At 37.9% G+C, this 20,188-nt stretch overlaps 2 protein-coding genes across 2 annotated transcripts in view; both read left to right on the top strand.

Moving 5' to 3' along the window:
* Nucleotides 1-3,161: 3,161 nt before the first annotated feature.
* LOC131978396 (aminoacyl tRNA synthase complex-interacting multifunctional protein 1-like) lies at nt 3,162-11,813 on the top strand. The gene is made up of 4 exons (XM_059342036.1): nt 3,162-3,570; nt 6,929-7,137; nt 7,927-8,095; nt 10,296-11,813. Exons 1-4 carry the CDS (start codon nt 3,171-3,173, stop codon nt 10,460-10,462), a joined length of 945 nt encoding a protein of 314 aa, XP_059198019.1. The 5' UTR covers nt 3,162-3,170; the 3' UTR covers nt 10,463-11,813.
* A 4,409-nt stretch (nt 11,814-16,222) lies between these two features.
* Nucleotides 16,223-20,188, top strand: part of tbc1d9 (TBC1 domain family, member 9 (with GRAM domain)) — a 43,463-nt gene continuing 39,497 nt past the window's right edge. Inside the window, exon 1 of the mRNA XM_059341927.1 lies at nt 16,223-16,990. Coding sequence (XP_059197910.1) covers nt 16,870-16,990 — 121 coding nt within the window. The 5' untranslated portion in view covers nt 16,223-16,869. The remainder of the gene's footprint in view (nt 16,991-20,188) is intronic.

Below are 20,188 nucleotides of genomic sequence, written 5' to 3'. Positions count from 1 at the left end.
ACCAAATATAGTAATCAGGTCCTTTACTCAAGAAAAAGTAGTAAAACCACAAAAATACTACATTACAAGAAAAAATCTGTATTCAAAATAAGTAGAGAAGTTTTATCGACAAAATGGAATTGTAGAATGGATCTTTTCTTAAAGTTTTTTTGTATTATTATAGAATATTTTATCACTTCCAAATTCATGTGGAAGTATTTTTATGTTGTAGTTCGTTGATACTTTATTCTACTGAGTAGATTAGTAACATATTACATCATATCATACACAGTCGCCCGTAAAGGTAGAATAACATTTTTTTTTACCTCTTTCCATTAACTGATTGTGACAATAGGATTTATTATTGACAGATAAAGTGTATATATTCTAAAAACTTAATTAATCAATCTCTTCCAAACATACCACATTGAAAATGAAACCCCAATTAACAGAGGATTGTGTCTGAAAACAAAATTATTTTAACTTTATGGGCAACTGTGTATAAGCATAATTCTGTCAAAAGTAACTAAAGCTGTGAGACAAATGTAGGTGGAGCAAAAAGTTAAAGTAAAACCGTATCAGAAAATGGAAATACTGAAAGTTAAGTACAAGTTGGTAAAACTGTATTTGAGTCAATGTACTTAGTTGCCAGATAAAACTCTGATTTTCTATATTTCAGAAGTGATCTGTGATGAATCAGTAAGGTCTCCTGACGACACCTTGTTGCTCAAGTCTTTTGACGTCATCACCTGGTTTATTTAAAGGTTTACACTGGTGCTGTGTTTTAAAATGGAAAGACTGTGAGGTGTTTCCTGACTGTGAGGAGGAAAAACTCCAATAAATACAAGTTTATGATGAAGTAAACGAGTCAGTTATGTTAATGGTAAACTTTTATAAGATACTGTCTCATTATGGGATTAAAAGCAATTCATAATGGGAGAAAGCTTAGGTGGTGAATTATTTTTAAAACGGCAGAAATTGTGTTTCCATACATCACAACAGTATGTGGGAAATTGTGGCCAAATTTTTCTTTGATATTATTAAACAGAGCAGTGGAGCCACAGAAGGATCAGACACACAGGTTTTCATAATGTCAATGAGCTACCACAAGGTTGCGCCACCCACCCTTCAAATTCAGTTAAAAGCAAACACTGGTGTACATTATGTATGAAAAGAAAATCACAAAAGTAAAACTTTGAATATAAAACATTAAAACAGTGCAGAAGTTAAAACATAGGAATAAAAAGTACATTTAATAATATAAAAGTTTAGTAGAGAATTATGAAATTTTTACTGTTGTCAAGGTCGGAATACTACCCTTCTACTTGATATACTGTTAGGTGGTTCAGTTTATAAAAGAAAATGTAGTTAAGCTAAATATAGTGGGTAGAAGTAACTAAAGCTCTCAATGAATTGTAGTAAATAAAGTAAGTACGTTCTTTTTTAAAAGTACAATATTATTATTATTATTATTATTATTATTAATAATAAATATCAGCAATAAAATGTACTAAAAGTATCAAAGTAAAAATCAGATTGTGATATATATATATTTTGCGACGAAAGTCGTAAAAAACTGCCAAAATTTTGCATTGAAGTGAATGGGACGGCCGGAAAAAATGAGCGAAAAAGAACAATCATTGGAGATTTTCAAACGTCTTCCGGCATAATTTCACCTCAAGACTCCATTTAAACTTTAAATAGTAGACACAAGTCTTGTGTATCTGCGTATTAATCCACGTTTCAATAGGTCATATAGTTTTTTATCAATCCCTGTTCAATGACCATGATCATTTTTGGAGAAATTCTGAGATTATAATGGGTGTGTATTGCATGGAATGTTCGTTTCACAGTGTGTGACATCATAGCCAGAGTGTAGAAGGAGAGAAAAAATTGTCAAAAAATAAATTTGAAAACTGCGCTCCAGGCTGTAAATTCCACTCTACAGAAATAATTTATACATAAAAAAACACAATCCTCTGGTAAAGCTGTCAGAGTTATAGTTTGGGCGTAGGACGCACAGATGCGCCACCAACACGCACCAACTGCCCCATTGGCTCCCATATTAAAAACACAGTAAGATTTCTGTAGAAAAGCATATTTAACAGTTTTTCAGATCACTCTTACAAAGCTATTTCTTGATTTTTCTTCACAAAAAACATGTAGCTGTTAAGGAAGAACTCAGGATGCTCAAAGTAAAGTCGGATCAATGATAGGTATTATAGTTTTGCCAAAAATGCTTTTTGTTAGAGGCCAGATATTCCAGTCTGTCCACCTCTGGCTGCTGTCACTATTCCAGAACATTCGACAGCTAGAGTTAATTCCGTTGATTGATCTGCTCTGATTGCCTTTGATCCTTTGATCCTTTGATGTGATTACAGTTACAGATACACGCACGCACGCATGTATGCACACACACATGCACACTCCTCCAGATACACATGCTTCACACACACACACACACACAAGTAAATTTATGTGATTTTAGTTACACACACACACACAGAAATGCTCGCGTAAGCGCGCACACTCCTCCAGATACACATGTTTCACACACACACACACACACACACACACACACACACACACACACACACACGCACACACACACAAACAAATTTTGAGGTTAAAGGGCATAGGTTGCTGTATAAATAAATACTTGAAATGGAATGCTTGTTGTAGGTGTGCTCCTTGCATGTAATATAGCATCATAACATTACTAGTATTAATCGTTTGGAATCTCTGGAGAATCTCATCATAGTGTACACACACCGGCAGTAGCTCCCATGGCCCTTTCAGAATTTCCCCTGAGGACATTTTCTAGTTATTATTATTATTATTATTATTATTATTATTATTATTTTTATTTTATTTTATTTTATTTTTTTAAGCTGCCAGCTAAATGTAATGGAGTTAAAAGTACAACCTTTGCCTCAAAAATGCAGTGGAGTAGAAATATTAAGCTACATAAATGGAAATTCTCAAGTAAATTACCTCAAAATTGTACTTAAATACAGTACTTGAGTAAATGTAGTTAATTACATTACACCACTGTCCCTACTTATAAGCATGGACTGTATGAAGATTGTGTTTTTTTCTCCTGTGGAGGGCAGTAATACGCCCAGCAGCATTTAAAAAACATGGAAGAAGAACAGGGGGAAGAGAGGGAGGAGGTGAGAAATCAATGCAGGATGCAGTCTGCATACACCAGCGGCAGGATGGGCCGCAGCGAGGAGCTCAGCGACTTCCAGCGGGGCACCGTGGTCGGCTGTCACCTGTGTAAGAAGTCTGTCCGGGAGATCTCCGCCCTGTTAAACCTGCCGAGGTCCACCGTCAGTGCTGTCATCCTCAAGTGGAAACGCGGAGGAATAACGACGGCTCTGCCCCGGAGCGGCCGGCCGCACAAGCTCAAGGAGGAGGACCGCCAAGTGCTGGAGCGGGTGGCGCTGGAGAACTGTCTGCCGTCGGTGGAGGCTCTCACCGCCGAGTTTCAGACCGCCTCCGGGGCCAACGTGAGCCCCAGGACCGTCCGCAGGGAGCTGCATGAGATGGGCTTCCGCGGCCGAGTGTCCACGTACAACAAGCCTAAAGGTGAGTCCAGGGAAGGTAATGTTAGTGTCCACATACTTTAGGCAACATGACACCTCGGTGGGTCTGCATGAGCAGTCATTCCTACAGCTGCTCTTAAACACTATCCAGGCTGCAGATTTGCTCCCATTTAGCCACAAGAGCATTATTCTGGTTAAACAAAATACACATTTTAATCAGATGTTATTCCAAACACAATACAAACTTCACAAATCAGCATATGCATGTTGAGGACCCCTAGATCTTTTTTTTTTTAATGCCATTTTCTTGTCCATGCAAAACATTTCTATTACTTCTGTGTTTGAAATATGCTGCAAAAAATAAGATTGCCTCGCCTACTGACCCCCTTTACCTGGCCCCAAAGTTTCTGGTCATTTGTGGTAACTTAAACAAAGCTTTATGTAAAGAGAAACATCTTTATTGGCCAAGTGTGTTGTTATTGAGGGAGCACAACAAAGCTGCTAAAATAAAAGCAACAATAGGCAGTAGAAGTGGGGGAAAAAGCTTAGTGTCGTGATATTTTGCATGGCAAGATTATATCTATTCATGGCCGCCAAGTCGGATCAATGATAGGTATTCTGGTTTTGCCAAAAATGCTTTCTGTTCGAGGCCAGAAATTCCAGTCTGTCCACCTCTGGCTGCTGTCACTGTTCCGGGACAGGTGTCAGTTAATTCTGTTGATTGCTCTGCTCTGATTGCCTTTGATCTTTGATGTGATTACAGTTACAGATACACACACACACACACACACACACACACATGCGCGTAAACGCGCACACTCCTCACACATACATACACATGCTTCAAACACACACACACACAAACAGGTAACTTTATGTGATTTTAATTACACACACACACACAGGTAACTTTATGCGATTTTCGCTACACACACAAATGCGCACGTAAGCGCGCACACTCCTCTAGATACACGTTTCACTCACACACACACACACACACACACACACACACACACACACATTTTGAGGTTAAAGGGCATAGTTTGAAATCTCTGAAGAATCTCATCATAGTGTACACACACCGGCAGTAGCCCCCGTGGCCCTTTCAGAATTTCCCCAGAGGAAATTTTCTAGTTCACACCTGTTGTTTGGCAAAAAATTTGGAAAAATTCAATATTCATAGACTTTGTGTCACAGTCTGCTCCCAAATGGGACACAGACGCCTCTGTGACGCCTACAGGTCTTCAACATGGCCACATAGGACTGAATCTGACCTGCGCTGGCTGGTTTACTCACCTTTTCTCCTGTATTTCGTGTCTCAAAGCTGCAATCTCAACAATACGTTTTGATCAGAAGGTTATAAGAGGGTTTTGAAGAGCAACCTGCACATGTTTCATGTTTAAATTACAGCAGAGATATGGAGGCCGATGCACTCACATCGGCAGCAGTATTTTGTAGTTTAACCTAAAAAACAATAATTAAAATAGAAACAGATAACACAAACTATGAAGTCATTAGGAACAAATTAATTGACAAAGTCGTGAAGTATTGGAATGATGGAAAGGAATCTGAAATATGAAACTACAGTAATTACAACAAAACACAAAATAAAATAAAATAAAAAACCTTTTAAATTTTCTGCCCTGTCTACCTGGAACGGTGTGCAGAAGGACTTGAAATTGACACATCTTATAACTCTGGGGGAATTTAAGTCAATTTTGAAAGATAGAAAAAAAGCTCAATTGGATCTTGTGATTGCACCGTGTAATCATGTAATCCAATTATTTTCTTGTAGTGTGTGACTGTATTTTATTTGTGTCTTGTGTGTTTACCATTTTGTTTTTGTGCTGCCGTCTTCGCCAGGTCACTTTTTTTTTACCTGGTTAAATAAAGGATATTGATAGGTGAAATTTTAACATATTTTACTGAATGAATAACATTTAAAACCTGCCTAGTATATATATTTTGGGCTGTAGTGGGAGAAGAGGGAAACTATGAAAAGACTACATTTTTTCAGTTTTTATTTTCTGTTAAACTTACATAAAACTTGGTCTCACTCCAAAAACCCTGGGCATTATCATGCTGCCTCCGCTCTCCTTTCCACAGGATGTTAGAAAACCTTGCTGCAAGGATTTTCCCTCTCACTCAGCCTCAGAAGCATTAGTGAGGTCAGGCACTCATTTTGGGTGATAAGGTCTGGCTCACAGTCTGCATTCCAGTTCATCCCCGATGTGTTCGCCGGAGAGTTGAGGTCGGAGTTTCTCTGTAGTTCAGTTCAAGTTTTCCATTACAAGCTGAGAAAAACAGTTCTTTGGGGAGCTGGGTTTTGTGCACAGGGACTTTGTCATGCTAAAATTGGAAAGTGCATTTCCAAAACTGTTAAAATCTCAAATCTGATCATGTGCTGCAGATCTCTGTTGGCTTATTATCACTATATAAATGTTTCTTTAACACCTGATGAATATCTACTGTCTGACGTTCTGTGCTGAAAATGCACAACACATTAGCACTTTATTATATCAGATTTCTGCTCACATAGAGGAAATAGAGTGTGAAGAACATTGCATTAAAAAAAAGATTTCAATCCTAAATCCATTGTGAATTTGTATGCATGATTATTATAACAGTGACTTAGACTAAGACTTAGACTTTATTTTATTTCAGTTATACATTAAAAAAAATATGCACATTGAATGTAATCCTGTTGCATTGGCTCACAGTGATTGTACGAACCTGGTCTCACAGAAATCCGTGAAATAGCCACGGATTTCGTTTCACTCAAAATCCGTGGAATAGCCACGGAATCGCTCAAATTTCCGTGAAACTGACACGGATTTCGCTACAATGCAAGTTAATGACAGTCATATCCCGTGGCCATCCCATTGATATTTTTTCCTATTGGTTTGTTCCAAGTCACGTGACTTTCAAGGTTCCGGCGGTCAGAACAAAAAACATGGCCGACAGTTCTCTCATTTTTAGTGAAAAAATTAATATTTTGACTTTGTTTCTGCATAAAAATGGATTTTGATCACATTTCTAGCGAGAAATATATGTTTTATTTTCTAAATATTCACTCAGTGAATGTACATAATCACTTTGTATGTTGGAATAGCCACGGGATATGACTGTCATTAACTTGCATTGTAGCGAAATCCGTGTCAGTTTCACGGAAATTTGAGCGATTCCGTGGCTATTCCACGGATTTTGAGTTAAGCGAAATCCGTGGCTATTTCACGGATTTCTGTGAGACCATGTTGGATTGTACTGTGGAATGGCAGAAAAATAAAGTGTAAATATAAAATATATCACTGTAAAAAAAACACATTTTTATATTGCACAGAAGTGGAGCAGTAAATGTTTTTGTACATGGACCAATAGTGCTCGTCTTTCTTTGATGCAAGGAGGGGAAAGAGCAGAGAAGAAGCAGGCAGCAACAAGTCAAGAAGACCCGAAGGTGGACGTGTCTCATCTGGACCTGCGTGTTGGACGTATAATCACGACTATGCAGCTTCCAGAGACGGACGGTCTGTTGGTGCAGCAGGTCGACGTGGGAGAAGATTCTCCCAGGACGGTGGTCAGCGAACTGGCTAAGCACATTTCTCTGGATCAGGTACAATGCTGCTCTTATATACAACTCCATTTCCCCAAAAATTGGACCCTGAGTAAAATGGAAAGTAATGCATGAAATTCAGGGTAGATATTAGGCCAAAAAATATAATTAATATACTTTCTCTAAAAGTCTCACTGGAAACTTTTTAATAAATTTTTTTTTTATCATTGTAGATTTATATAGTAAATACTAAGAGGATCCACCTCAGATAATTATATCTAAGATGTGGCAAACATCATTTTATAAAATGTGGGGTTTCACTTTTCCTCATCTTTTTGCAGAAGATGCCTCTCTTGTCTTTTCAATCAATCAATCAAACTTTATTGATATAGCGCTTTTCATACATAAAAATGCAACACAAAGTGCTTTACAAAAAATAAGGATAAAAGCAAACAATAAAAATGACAAAACCCACCCCTCCCTCCCCCACATACACATCTGTAAGTATACATACACAAACATGCACACACACGCATTTAGTCATGCACGCACACAAACACACACTCACACACAGCACATATTGATTGGCAGTGTAGAGACATGGCAAGGCACCGAGGATCCAGATGAGGAAAAATGTTTAATGTTGGTAAACCTCAGAGACCTGTAGGATCAAAAGTTTTCCTGTTTTCTTCCTTAGATTTATAAATGAGACAAACGGTAAGCGCCTGGACAGTTATTTAGAATATATTTTTATGATTAGTATTTGAAGTTGTAAGCTACAACAGGCTTTATTTTCTCTTTTCATGGCTGTAAATATGTCTTTTTTTCCTCTTCTTCTCCTTCATGCAGCTGCAGAACCGCATGGCAGTCCTGCTGTGTAATCTGAAGCCGGCCAAGACGAGAGGAGTGCTGTCCCAGGCCGTGCTCCTGTGTGCCAGCTCACCAGAGAAAGTCGAAATCCTTGAGCCTCCGAGTGGAGCTGCACCAGGGGACAGAGTCACTTTCCAGGGCTTCCCAGGTACTAAAACAGCGATTTCAAACAAAAGCGACACTAGGAATATTATGATAATCATAATCATTTTCCACATAATTTTTTTTAGGAAAATAAATGTTGCTTAACCCTTTATCAGGCAAAGAACTATATTTGGTAACTTCAGGCAATATTTCGAGAAAAAAAGTTGCAAATTTACTAGATTAAAGTGGCAAATTTACAAGAAAAACGTTGCAGATTTAAGAGATTTAAAGTGGCAAATCTGCGGAAAAAAAGTTGCAGATTTACGAGAAAAAAGTGGGAAAAAAGTTTTTTCTCCCAGATTCACCACTTTAAATCTCATAAATCTGCACATAATATCCTCCAATATTCTCTAGGGTTGAAATTTGCAATTTGCAAGTATTTCAATGAGTGCCCTATTAAGGGTTAAAGTGGTGAATCTGGGAGAAAAAAGTTGTTTTTTCACTTTTTTCTTGTAAATCTGCAACTTTTTTTGCGCAGATTCGCCACTTTAATCTAGTAAATTTGCAACTTTTTCTCTCGAAATATAACCTGAAGGTACCAAATATAGTTCTTTGCCTGATAAAGGGTTAAGCTTTTTGCTGCCAAAAAAACAACAACAATAGTGATATTATGCAGAGCAGTGAGCAGGAGATTGGAGGCAGCATATTCCTGCACCTCGTTCTGCTGCAAAGACATGAACTGCTAAATACTGCTATATTTTTTGTTGTTGTCAGCAAACAAAAAACCACATATTTTGCTTTTTATAGTCCAGTCTCTTCAGTCTTTGTCATGGGTTTTATAGACAGTCCACTTTCCATTTTTCATAGCATATAGATTGTTGCAATCTTAGAGTATGTGTAAATTTCTCCATATCATGCAATTCTTCCACAATGTCCAACCAGTTTTTTGGGTGGGGATGGGTCATCTTTACACCATCTCCTTGCTTTTTCTGATGGCACTAGAGGTATTTTAATTTAGTCTTTGCTTTTAATGTGTTCCTGTGTTAAATTTACCATTCATTTTTATTTTTATTGTTCAAGTTGGGGCAGACAAACATAAGAAATGTTTTCTTCTTGCTGCTCCTTTCTAATCATGAAGGTGTAGAGTGTGTCTCTGTACACATTTTGTTGTCCACTTTCATGAAAGGAACAAAAATAAAAAAATAAAATAAATTCATGACATTAAAAGTCTTAGTCAAAAGTAGGTAGTTCATATCCTAAACTTGCTTTCATCCTTTTCCATACATCACCGTACCAGTACTTATTTATTTTCACATGATGCCAGAAAGCACAGGAGTCATCAGTCCTGCAATAGTGATGAATGAGTAGATAACAGGGGTATTGTACTGTACTTAAGTTTTAAAAAAAATGAGATACTTGTACTTGAGTATTTCCATTTGTTGTAACTTTAAACTTCTACTCCACTGCATTTTAAGGTAAACATTGTACATTTTACTCCACTACATTTGGCTGTCATCTTTGGTTAAGTTTGACATGAAAATCATGATACATTTTAAGTGATAAGATGTTTTTTTTCTTAATAATACCTCATAACAGTATATTAAGTACTTAAATGAGCCCTATCTTGAGGAAATTAAAATGTTGCTTACATAAATGCATCAATACAAATATTCAAATAATATATTTAGAATGTATAAAACAATCTGAGTGGGTCCATTCTGCATAATGAGTACTTTTATTTTTAATACTTATAAGTACATTTTTATGCTGAAACTTTTGTACGTTTACTTGCGTAAGTTTTGAATGCAGGACTTTTACTTGCAGTGGAGTCATTTCACAGTTTGGTATTAGTACTTTTGGTAACGCTTTATATTAAGGTCCTTGTAATAACCATTAATTAACAAGTAATAAGGCCCTTGTAAGTCCTTACAAGATGCTTATTAACATTATTGTGTGTTTATAAGCTTATATAAGTGTTAATAATGGCATTACAAACACCTATGACCCACCCATTATGTCTTTGCCATGCCTTTATTAATCTTATTTTGTTTGGTTATTGATATTAAAATATACTTTATTGCTCATCTATTATAAGTTAACTATAAGTTAACTATGCTTTTTGCAACTACCGGATCTAAAGCGAGAACAATGCCTTATTACTTGTTAATTAATGGTTATTAAGGACCTTATTATAAAGCGTTACCGTACTTTTACTTAAGTAAAGGATCTGGATACTTTTTTCACCACTGATTTCTTGATTCCAGGTGAGCCAGACAAAGAGCTGAACCCCAAAAAGAAGGTGTGGGAGCAGATTCAGCCGGACCTAAGCATGGACAGCCAGTGTGTGGCCACCTACAAAGGAGCGGCCTTTGAAGTTGCTGGCAAGGGAGTGTGCAAAGCTCAAACAATGAGCAACTGTGAAATCAAATGAACTAACAGAGCTGCTAGAAATAGCTTAGTGCAAATCCCTGCAGCCAGACAGGATCCAAAATGTTGTGAAAAGCTCTTCCCAGAGGGGCAGAGGCCATCGTAGCAGCATATTAATGCCCCTGGTTCAACAATCACATGGGTGGTATGTTTGAGAGTTCACATACTTTGGTCCTGTAAGAAAGGAAAGTGAGAGTGAGGAGTATGTTGCCCTCTGTTGGACGGACTCGAACATTACTGATACAGTTTCACTGAAAACTGAAGTTCTATATTTGGCCAAAGGAGGGCCCTTCAGTATATATGATGACAATGTACAGTATGTGTGTGGTGAGGATGTGCAGCACACAGTTATATCCAGCATGATGGGAAAGAAAACAGAAACTCTTACAAAGAATCCCTTTTTGTTGGGGAATATCTAATAAGACATCAGTGTTTTCCCATGATGCCACATTTCTCAGTTCCAGTGAACAGAGGATGAAACACAACAGTGTAGAAGTTCCATTGAAAAAGAAGCAGTTTTACTTTCTTTTGTCAGTATGGCTATACATTGGAAATGAATAGGGGGATTACTTTAAAATGAGTCCCCCTCCTCTCAGAAATGTATTTTTCTTATGTTTGTGTCCTCTTAAATGTCCATTTCTTGACTACACTGACTGTACCAGTGCAATAGAGAGCTCTGTCTTCTCACATTCATCTACTGAAGGAGGAGAGATCTGTGCAGCATATGCCAGACAAGCTAGATTAGGAACTTGGAAATCCAATACAAAGCATAAAAAACCTCCAGCAAAGACCAGACTTGTCATTACAGAGCGAAGACACACTGTAACATCGTAGCAGATATTATTTTATGTTTCACAGCCACTAACGATGTATTAGCCATGGCCAGTTACAGCATACACAAAAAAAGATACTAAGTACACGCACTATTCTGATACGTCACTAGTTGCTGTTTTAGATGCACAACGAGTCTGGACTTCACATCTGAGTCTGGAGGCTCAGACGTGTTTGGTTGAATCTTGTCGATATTTTTTTCGCCATCTTGACACACACCGCCGATCCACCAGTCAACCTATAGAAAGCAGCGTTGATGGGCGGGGCTCGAGGCCAGATCCAGAATTTCTCAATGAGGATAAAAGAGAAGATTTGCTTTCAGCCCCTCATAGTTCTTTCTTTTTACTTTTTAATCAAAAATAAATCACAGCAGAGTATTTTTACATAAATTCCTGTAGGGGGACTTTAAATATGTTAATACGAAACAGCTGCATAAGGCCAATCTCTGGGCTTCTTCAGTCTAAGTTTGATGCAAAAATATTTTTTTTACATTCATAAATAGGCTGTCAAAGTTTTATTTGAGTGATGTATCTTGCATATTACAGTAGTATATCTGATATCCAGATCATTTTGTACATATGGATGTAAATGCAGATGTTTGTTCTACTGTTTGTTCAACAAACAGGTTTTGTATCCATCTTTAGATGTTGTACAATGTAAACTTTAGCTTCATGTCACATGTTTGTGTCCCAGCGTCCGTGCATGATCGCTAATGAGCCTATTTGTCATTTGAGGGCAAAAAATAAACCAACATGTCTTGGTTTAGAACAAGCTTCGTTTGTTTGCTTGTATTGTGGCTGAAGGCCTATGGGAGTCCAAAAAAAGCTGTAGAGGACTAAAAATGGGAGAAAATGGTGTGAGAGTGGTCACCCCCAGGCTCACCTCCTCTCTCTGTCAATACCAAAACAGGAACGGGTGATTGCAACATATATAACCTCTAATACTGCCCAACTTCCAGTAATCGTGCCCACCACCAATAAAATCAGTGCAGTGAGCAATACTTTAAAACATAGAAAATAAGATAAATTTGTGGCTACACCAAGCATGGGTGTCATTTACACTGAGGACATGTTTCCAATACGTTTGCCTTTGCCCTTATTAGATAATGCAGCTGAAGACAGACAGAACATTGGGGGAGAGAGAGGGGATAACATGAGGCACCTGGTCTGAATCAACCTGAACTCAGCCTCCGGTCATGGGATGCACGCTCTACCAAGTAAGCTAAAGAGAGGCCCCCTTTCATCATTCAAAGCATAATGGCATTGCTTAAAAATGTTATGAAAAACGTACAAACGAGCATGCTTAATTTGCACAATAAGATAACATAAAATGCAATCTAAATATAGAAGAAACAAATTCACACATGCATAGTATTTTTGCGCTGTCGACTCTGTAGTAGCCTGGACAATGCCGTTTTGACACCATTACAAAACAGTTATTTTGTTTTGCTTGACCTTATCTACACTGACCTCATACTGATCCCTCCTTTCATTGCCCTAAAACTGCATATGTTGAAGACTGTTTGAAGAGGTTTGTTTTGTTTTTCATCTGGGCTTTTCAACACAAAGCGACGCCCTTGAAACCAAGTCCATAAAATGTACAAAACTAAAACATGCAAAGTTCTTCTTCCCTTATTTTAAAGGAAGAAGTGAAAAACTGCATGTAAAGAATGGGGATGTGACTCAGGAACTAAGAAGTGGAACAGATAGTCCGAGGGACATTGTTGCTGGTAATTTTCTTTTTTTTTGTCAAAACAGGGACTCTTGAGAGGGAATGGAGTGAACCTTTTCATATACAAAGGATGTTATTCATTACTATTTCATAAGATATAGAAGGAAGGTGTAAAACTTTCCCAAGTTCCAGAGAAAAAAAGAGCTTAATTTCTCATAAAAAGGAGGATATATTAGTTTAATGTGTTAATTATTAATGTTATGTACCCTTCTGATCATTATGTGTTCCCATAGACATTACAGCTTTTGTTTGATGTCCCTTACAGTTGTTCTAAAGAAATTGAAGTTGTTTTGTGAGAAAGTAGGCCACAAAGACAGACCAAGGTGTTTCCCATCTCCTTTTGATATTAATGTCATGTCGTCCCCCACCCACAGTACAACTTAGTCATGCTCAAACCCCAGAAAAGGAAACCATACTGGATTTACATGAGGTACTGTAAAGGTTCACCACTCATTTCTGTCTCTGCAGTAACAAACAGCCGTGGGGGAGTCAACACTGCATGTGTGCTGCAGCCTGTCGAGGCGGTGCGGTGTACCGGAGGGGAAAGTTTGTAAACAACCACCTGAAGCCCGTTTTGGTTGAGCTGAGTCAACATATGAATATCGTGCTGCTCCCCCCACTCTTCCTGCATCCTGTTTTTGAAAGGCACCAAAGTGCAGGAAACCCAAAGAAACCCTCTCTTCACACTTTTGTCGTAATCTCAATGCAATACTTTTTTTCACCCAATCTCTCATATCATAACTTTACTAGTATTTTAATAGAATAACAAGTAAAGTCATGAAACAAAAAATTTGAGCATTGTTTTCTTCAATTTGTTGCTCGTTTTAATGCCTTGTACAACTAAAGTTACATTTGTTTGGACAAATATAATGATAAAAATAGCATTATTAAGAAAAAAATGCTTCTTAAATGCCACTTTTTTCTTAACTTTGCTCTTAAGACAAAATTTAAGAAGATTTGGTGTTCATGAAGAATTTTTTTGTCTTTATTTTATTCTTAACTTTTTTTTTATTCTTAACTTTTTCCCTAAGATAGAACTTGAGAACAAATAAGATTCTTGAAAACAAAGTTCTTCGATTTCTTCACAACTTTAAGAGAAGCCCTCAGCAGTCTGAAAAAAGCTACAGTGAAAAGCAAAGTATTGATATGTATTTACTTGAACATTTTTTTGTGAAATGTATTTGATTTATTTACTATTTAGTTTAGCCCTAGACTAATTTGTTAACAAATTTATTATTTTGGCATTTGACCTATAATTGGAATGTCCTTTCAGTCTGTGACATGGAAAAAATATTATCTTGTCATTTGCAAGTGCCTAATCATACTCATTGCTTCACTTTATTGTTAATTTTAATGCCTGGTATAACTAAAGGTACAGGTTTGGACAAATATAATAATAACAAAAATAGCTCATAAGAGTTTAATTTTGGATCTGATATCTAGCCATTTTCCATGGTTTTCTTGAAAATAACCAAAATCATTATCAATAGATCATCATGTTGTTTAAAGTGGGCGAGTGAATAAAGTGCCCATGGGCTACAGATGGTATACAGTGGTGGCCTAAAGAGAAGTGAGCTGGTGAACTGAAAGTTATTGGTCCAATACTCAGGATAAATGTGTATCACTTAGGTGCCTTTCAGTAAGGCCTTTAACCCAAGCTGCTCAAAAAGGGTCTCTTTGCAGTCTTGCAACCTACACAACACCCCCCCTGAGATAACTTCCAGCATTAATGTACTTCTTTTAACCCAAACAGTGGGTGCATTCTAATACCCATACTAGAATACTAATTAGAGAGCCAGAAAAATATTCAGTATGTTTTAAAACATACCATGACAAATGATATTCTCCAAAAAAATGTTTCACGTTTTGCAGTGTGTTGCAAGCCAGCATACTTTCCTGCTTCTTCTGACCTCAAATCCTCTGTGCAGCAAATAAATGAGTAAGAGGTTCAAAGTTCAAGGCGCAATGTCATGACAGAGTAGTATGTCCCAATTATATGCATACTGCATGCACTTGTATGGGCAGCTGTAGTAGTCTACATGCTAAAAGAAAAAGAAAAACGATGCAATGTGGAAAGCAACTCACTTTCCTATCACAACCCTAACCACATAGTTTTTGTGCCTAAATGTAACCAAACTATGGCTGTTTCAAGTGCATGTCATGTTGTACTGTTCACCCACAGATAGACCTGCTACAGTTTGGCTGCTCAGTGGGCTGCAGGCTGTAGGCCTATTGGATTTCCAGGTGTAAAGGTGTAACTGTATGATCAGGGAAAAAGAGAGCATTGCTCCCAGTGAAACTCCCCGTTGAGTACAATTTAAACAAAAGGTGAAAAAAATGCTCATTAGCTAACTTTTATGCATTTACATTGAGGTGGAATGTTGATTAATGTGCTCTGTCACTGGTAAATAAATAAATAAATAAATAATGAGTGCCCCAGGGTCCCCGAAGGCCCCAGGAAGTCTATGTGGCAATAACTGTGGTAATTTGATGAATTGCATTCATTTGGCAATATCCCTAAGAGCCCTCAAGTGGCTCCAGTATTTTTACTAAACCTTAAGGCCCTATATTATGTTACTTTTTAAACTTTAGGACGTCAACTACAATTTCAAACAAAGTTTTGTATTTAGCTGCACAGAACATACACTCCGAGACCTGCCAGTGCAGTTTAGGAAAGTTTGTGTTAAATTTCCTCAAACTAACCAGGACGAAATATACATTGTTGTTAGTTTCTGTGACTGTAGACTATGTGGGAGGAGTTCAAAGGGGGCCCAGGTTAGCAAGTCAGCCACCCTGCTGCTGTTATTCACAAGACTTACTGGAATAAAAAAAGAGGAAATGTTTTGTGTCATGATTTGCATTTCTATAGTTTCCAACGCAGTGTTCCCCACAACAACATAAGGTGAGTGAGTGACACTATGGAAGGAGTGGTCGGATCTTTGTTTACTGCTCATCAATAAGTAAACAATCCACTCAAGTGTGTGAAAAGAACACATTGATTATGTTCTGGGAGTTCGCAGCCTAAACTAACATAAAATTGTAGGTGAATGTTTAAATGAAAAACAGCGGATAACCTGTTAATGTTTTAACTCGTTAATTCATTCATTATTTGTCCACGTGCCTCCACCTCCTGCACGCTGACGTCGCGCAGTGGCCAGTCGGTGACGCGCTCGCTTTATTTTGCGTGCGGCAGCGCAGAGAGAGGAGGAGAAGAAGAGGAGGAGGACTGCTGCGTCTCTGTTCGCTTTACTGCTCAAGTGTCGCGTTTCTGCTTCAGTACACGGACGGACATCGCAGCTGGGAGACGAAGCAAGCTGTTAACTGTTGATTTCGACCGTCTGTGAGGCGGTTTTCTCTGCGAAAACAGCAACGCAAACATCGGCAGCTGACTGACGGGATCGCACCTGCCTCCTGCTGGAGCATGGACAACAAAGACTGATCCAGCAGCAGCACTGCGCGGTGCGGCAGCAAAACCGAGCCAGGCTGACCACCAGACCCCGAAGAAATTAATTTATTTAAGAGCCCGTGGTGCACACAGGAGGCTGGTGCTGCAAGAGACGGATTGTGTGCACGAAATTAGGTGTTGGACTTCCATATCGTGGGCCGATCCGAGCCGATTCGTCCCTGACGGGTTTAATTATAGCAACACTTTACAGGCGCGTCTTACTTTGGCTCGGACATCCAATAGTAGACGATCATTTTAAAGGGTCGAGGAGGAGAATATAAGGCCTACATCTTAATTATTTAATACTCCCAGTTGGACACAATCACAAACTGAAATCTGACTAGTTTGATGGTCGCTGTCTGCAGCTCTCTGTGTTCAATGTTCCCTTAAAAAACATCAGAATTATGTGGGTCAGTCCCGAAGATGTGTTACTAGCGGGCGCATTATGGATCACCGAGAGAGCAAATCCATATTTCATCCTCCAGAAACGGAAGGGCCACGGGGATGGAGGCGGAGGTCTGGCGGGTAAGTCTCATTACTGTACTGCCATGGGTCAATAGCACAACAAAAAGGAAAACGTTTTCTTTATATTCAGGTGTTTAACTGATGATGAAATGGTGATTTAGTGACAGAACAAGGTGTCAGGTGGAGTGTGTCGAGGAAACGCGTGGACACGATAATGTGAGGAGGATCACATGACCTATCAGCTGTCACAGGTGGCCTTTCACCTGCATTTGATCAGTTAAATGCAAAATAAACTGTTTGTTTTCTAAATTGATTTATTCACACTGTTTTAATGAAGGATAACAACCCTTTGACCACTAAGCAGGCATCAAGGGACAAAGTCCAGCACATCTACTCACTGATCTTAGTCCAGAATTGGGTAATTTGATGGTTTACTGCCTTGTAAAAGTGGCAGGCTATTCCTGGAAATTAGATTTTACAGCGATGCAAACAATAGTAGTGGCCGTTCATGTGCAGCTGGAGTCTCAACAACAGTGAATCTATGTGGTCTGTTTGCTTATTCATGCTGAATCATTCCCCTTCTTCCTTCTCTCACTACTCCTCCTCTCGCTTGCTTATTCTATCCAAAATGGGTCAAGCAGCAGCAGGAGCGTGAGGAAGAAGAGAAGGAGGAAGAGGAGGAGGGACAGGTTATGGAAATGACTGAGGTTCACAGTTAAACAGCCTGCTGTCTTGTTTTCACTCTGAATTTTGAAATGTGGTTCATTCTTTGGCCTGAATTCAGCTGGTTACAGTTTTGTGCAAAGTGTGGCACTTCCCCAAGTTTTACTGAAGACATGCACTGTCACATCTCTGACGAATTAAATGAGACAATTATGCATGTTTTGGCATGTGAAGAGCTTCATAGAAGAGACTGTTTGGGCCATGATATATCTGATGCAACCAAAAGGAGAATAACTTGGTGCAAAAAATAACTGCTTGGCCCCTATAAACCCCCCATTACTCTTTACCTCCCTCTTTACCTTTAACTATTCTTTACCATGATGAAATATGAGAAGGCATATGGTCAGAAAATAGTCAAAAAGGTAATTCTGGTTTCTCAAATTCCAAAGTTATAAGTTGTAAATATCTAATTTTGTCAATCCAAACCCAAAAAATATTCAGTTTAATATATTATAAAACAGAGAAAAGAAGGACATCTCCACATGACAGAACCTTAAAACAGCATTTTTTTGGGCCATTTTTTGCATGAAAAATGACTTAAACGATCAATAGATTATTTTTTTTACGTCAATCGAATGATTGATTAATCAGCTTATTGCTGCAGCTCTAGCCCCATGTATGCCGTGTGCTAATTCCTTTGAACAAACATTTCATATAAGTTCAACATCAGTTTATAATGAAACTTGCTGCATGGCTACATTTGAAGCAAGATCAACTTAAAGGCCCTCATCCTGTCTGTGATATTGCATGGTTACATAACACATGTAAAATGTATTAAAATATCGCAAACCAATTGCAACAGGTGAGCCTTCTGGCTTTTGTTTGAAAGGAATGTCATGAAATATCACAACTTATACCAACTTTTTTGTTTTTGATTGAACACTGAAGTGTGAACGACGCCTCTCTCACTGACTGATCCGTGCTGATCAGCTCAGTTTCAGTTTCCTGCTGAGAAATTCTCACTCTGTCAGTCAGTGTCACAGCTCATTGAGCTCTCACACCAGAAACTGATGAGAGTGAAATCTCTGCTACAGAGGACCAGTCTGACTCAGGAGTGAGCCATGTAGATAAAGACTCTCTATCATATTATCTTAGATTAGATTAGATTGACTTTATTAATCCCACAGCGGGGAAATTTCTTTGTTACAGCCGACCACACAAATTTCACACAAAATTTAAGATAAAGATAAAAAAATAACAATCTAAGAAAAAGACATTTAACAATATACTATATTATATATTATATATTATATATATATATATATATATATATATATATATATATATATATATATATATATATATAGTGCAAATTAAGTGAGGAATAAATGTGCAGAAGAGAAAGAAAAACTACAACACAATCTTCTAATACTTGTAACTGATAATAACTTGTAACTGATAATCTAATACTTGTAAAACTTCTAATACTATGTATTGATATTGATTTATAATAGAGACATAGTATCGTAGTTCCCAACATTTCTCTTACCGTGTGACCCCATAATATGAAGCAATAGCTACTTGTGACCCCTCACCAAGAGTAGTGAGCAGTTAGATATTTAATTTCTTTAATTTCTGAGTCAATATGATGCAAAACTCTTTAATTATTTCACAAGAAAAGAGCAAAGATTAAGAAAAAAATCCTAAAAACACATACTTTTTTAAAATTGTTTCTCACCCCTGTGTGTAACATGTGACCCTTGGAGGAGGTCTTGACCCCCATAATGAGACACTGAACTTTTTATCAATCAGATACCAAGATGGAATTCTATTGTTGTAGTTCATTCTAGTTATTTAAATACAAAATAAGGTACTTCACCTTGATGCAAAAGTCTCTTATATCCAGTATTACTTTAAAGCAATGGTGGCCAAATAATCCATGAGATAATTAAAGGGATAGCAGCCACCTTAAAGAAGGCCCAGCTAAAAAAATCTATTTCAGTTTAAGTGCATGCCGTATTTAGAATATTTTTTAGAATATTTTACTTTTGCACTACTTTTTCCATATTCCTACACATAAACATAACTGTGCCACTCACTGTATTTCATCGCAGATCAGCAGTTTGTGTCAGACTTTCTACCATTTATGGCAGACAACAAATACAAGAATATAATAAATGGGGATTATGACAGTAATGAAAAAAATCTGTGGAGACCAGAGGATACCTTTATGAACCAGAATAATGTTGTACAGAAGAACTGAATGACGTAAAGAGAGCGAGGGGAAACTTTGGTGAAGTTTGAAGTATTCTAAATATAAAATCAGAGACGTCCGTTTTTTGCAAATGAACGCTTCGAATTTAGAGTCCAATATTTGTGATTTGACCCTCTTCGCTATTAATAACACACATGGCCTAACCCCTTGGCCTCCTTTTCTCCGTCTCTGGTGAGTTCTTGCTGTTTTCTAAGTCTGCTAAGTGGTGCTGGGGGATGATGTCATTGTTATGTAAATGCTGAGCTTGCTGACTTGTTCTGTGTGCCAGTTGGCACTTGGCGCCAAGTGACACTGGCACTGCCCACAAGTACTTCTTCCAG

The sequence above is a fragment of the Centropristis striata genome, chromosome 1 (genome assembly GCF_030273125.1).
Source record: "Centropristis striata isolate RG_2023a ecotype Rhode Island chromosome 1, C.striata_1.0, whole genome shotgun sequence".
NCBI lineage: Eukaryota > Metazoa > Chordata > Actinopteri > Perciformes > Serranidae > Centropristis > Centropristis striata.
This window is presented reverse-complemented; position numbering and strand designations above follow the sequence as displayed.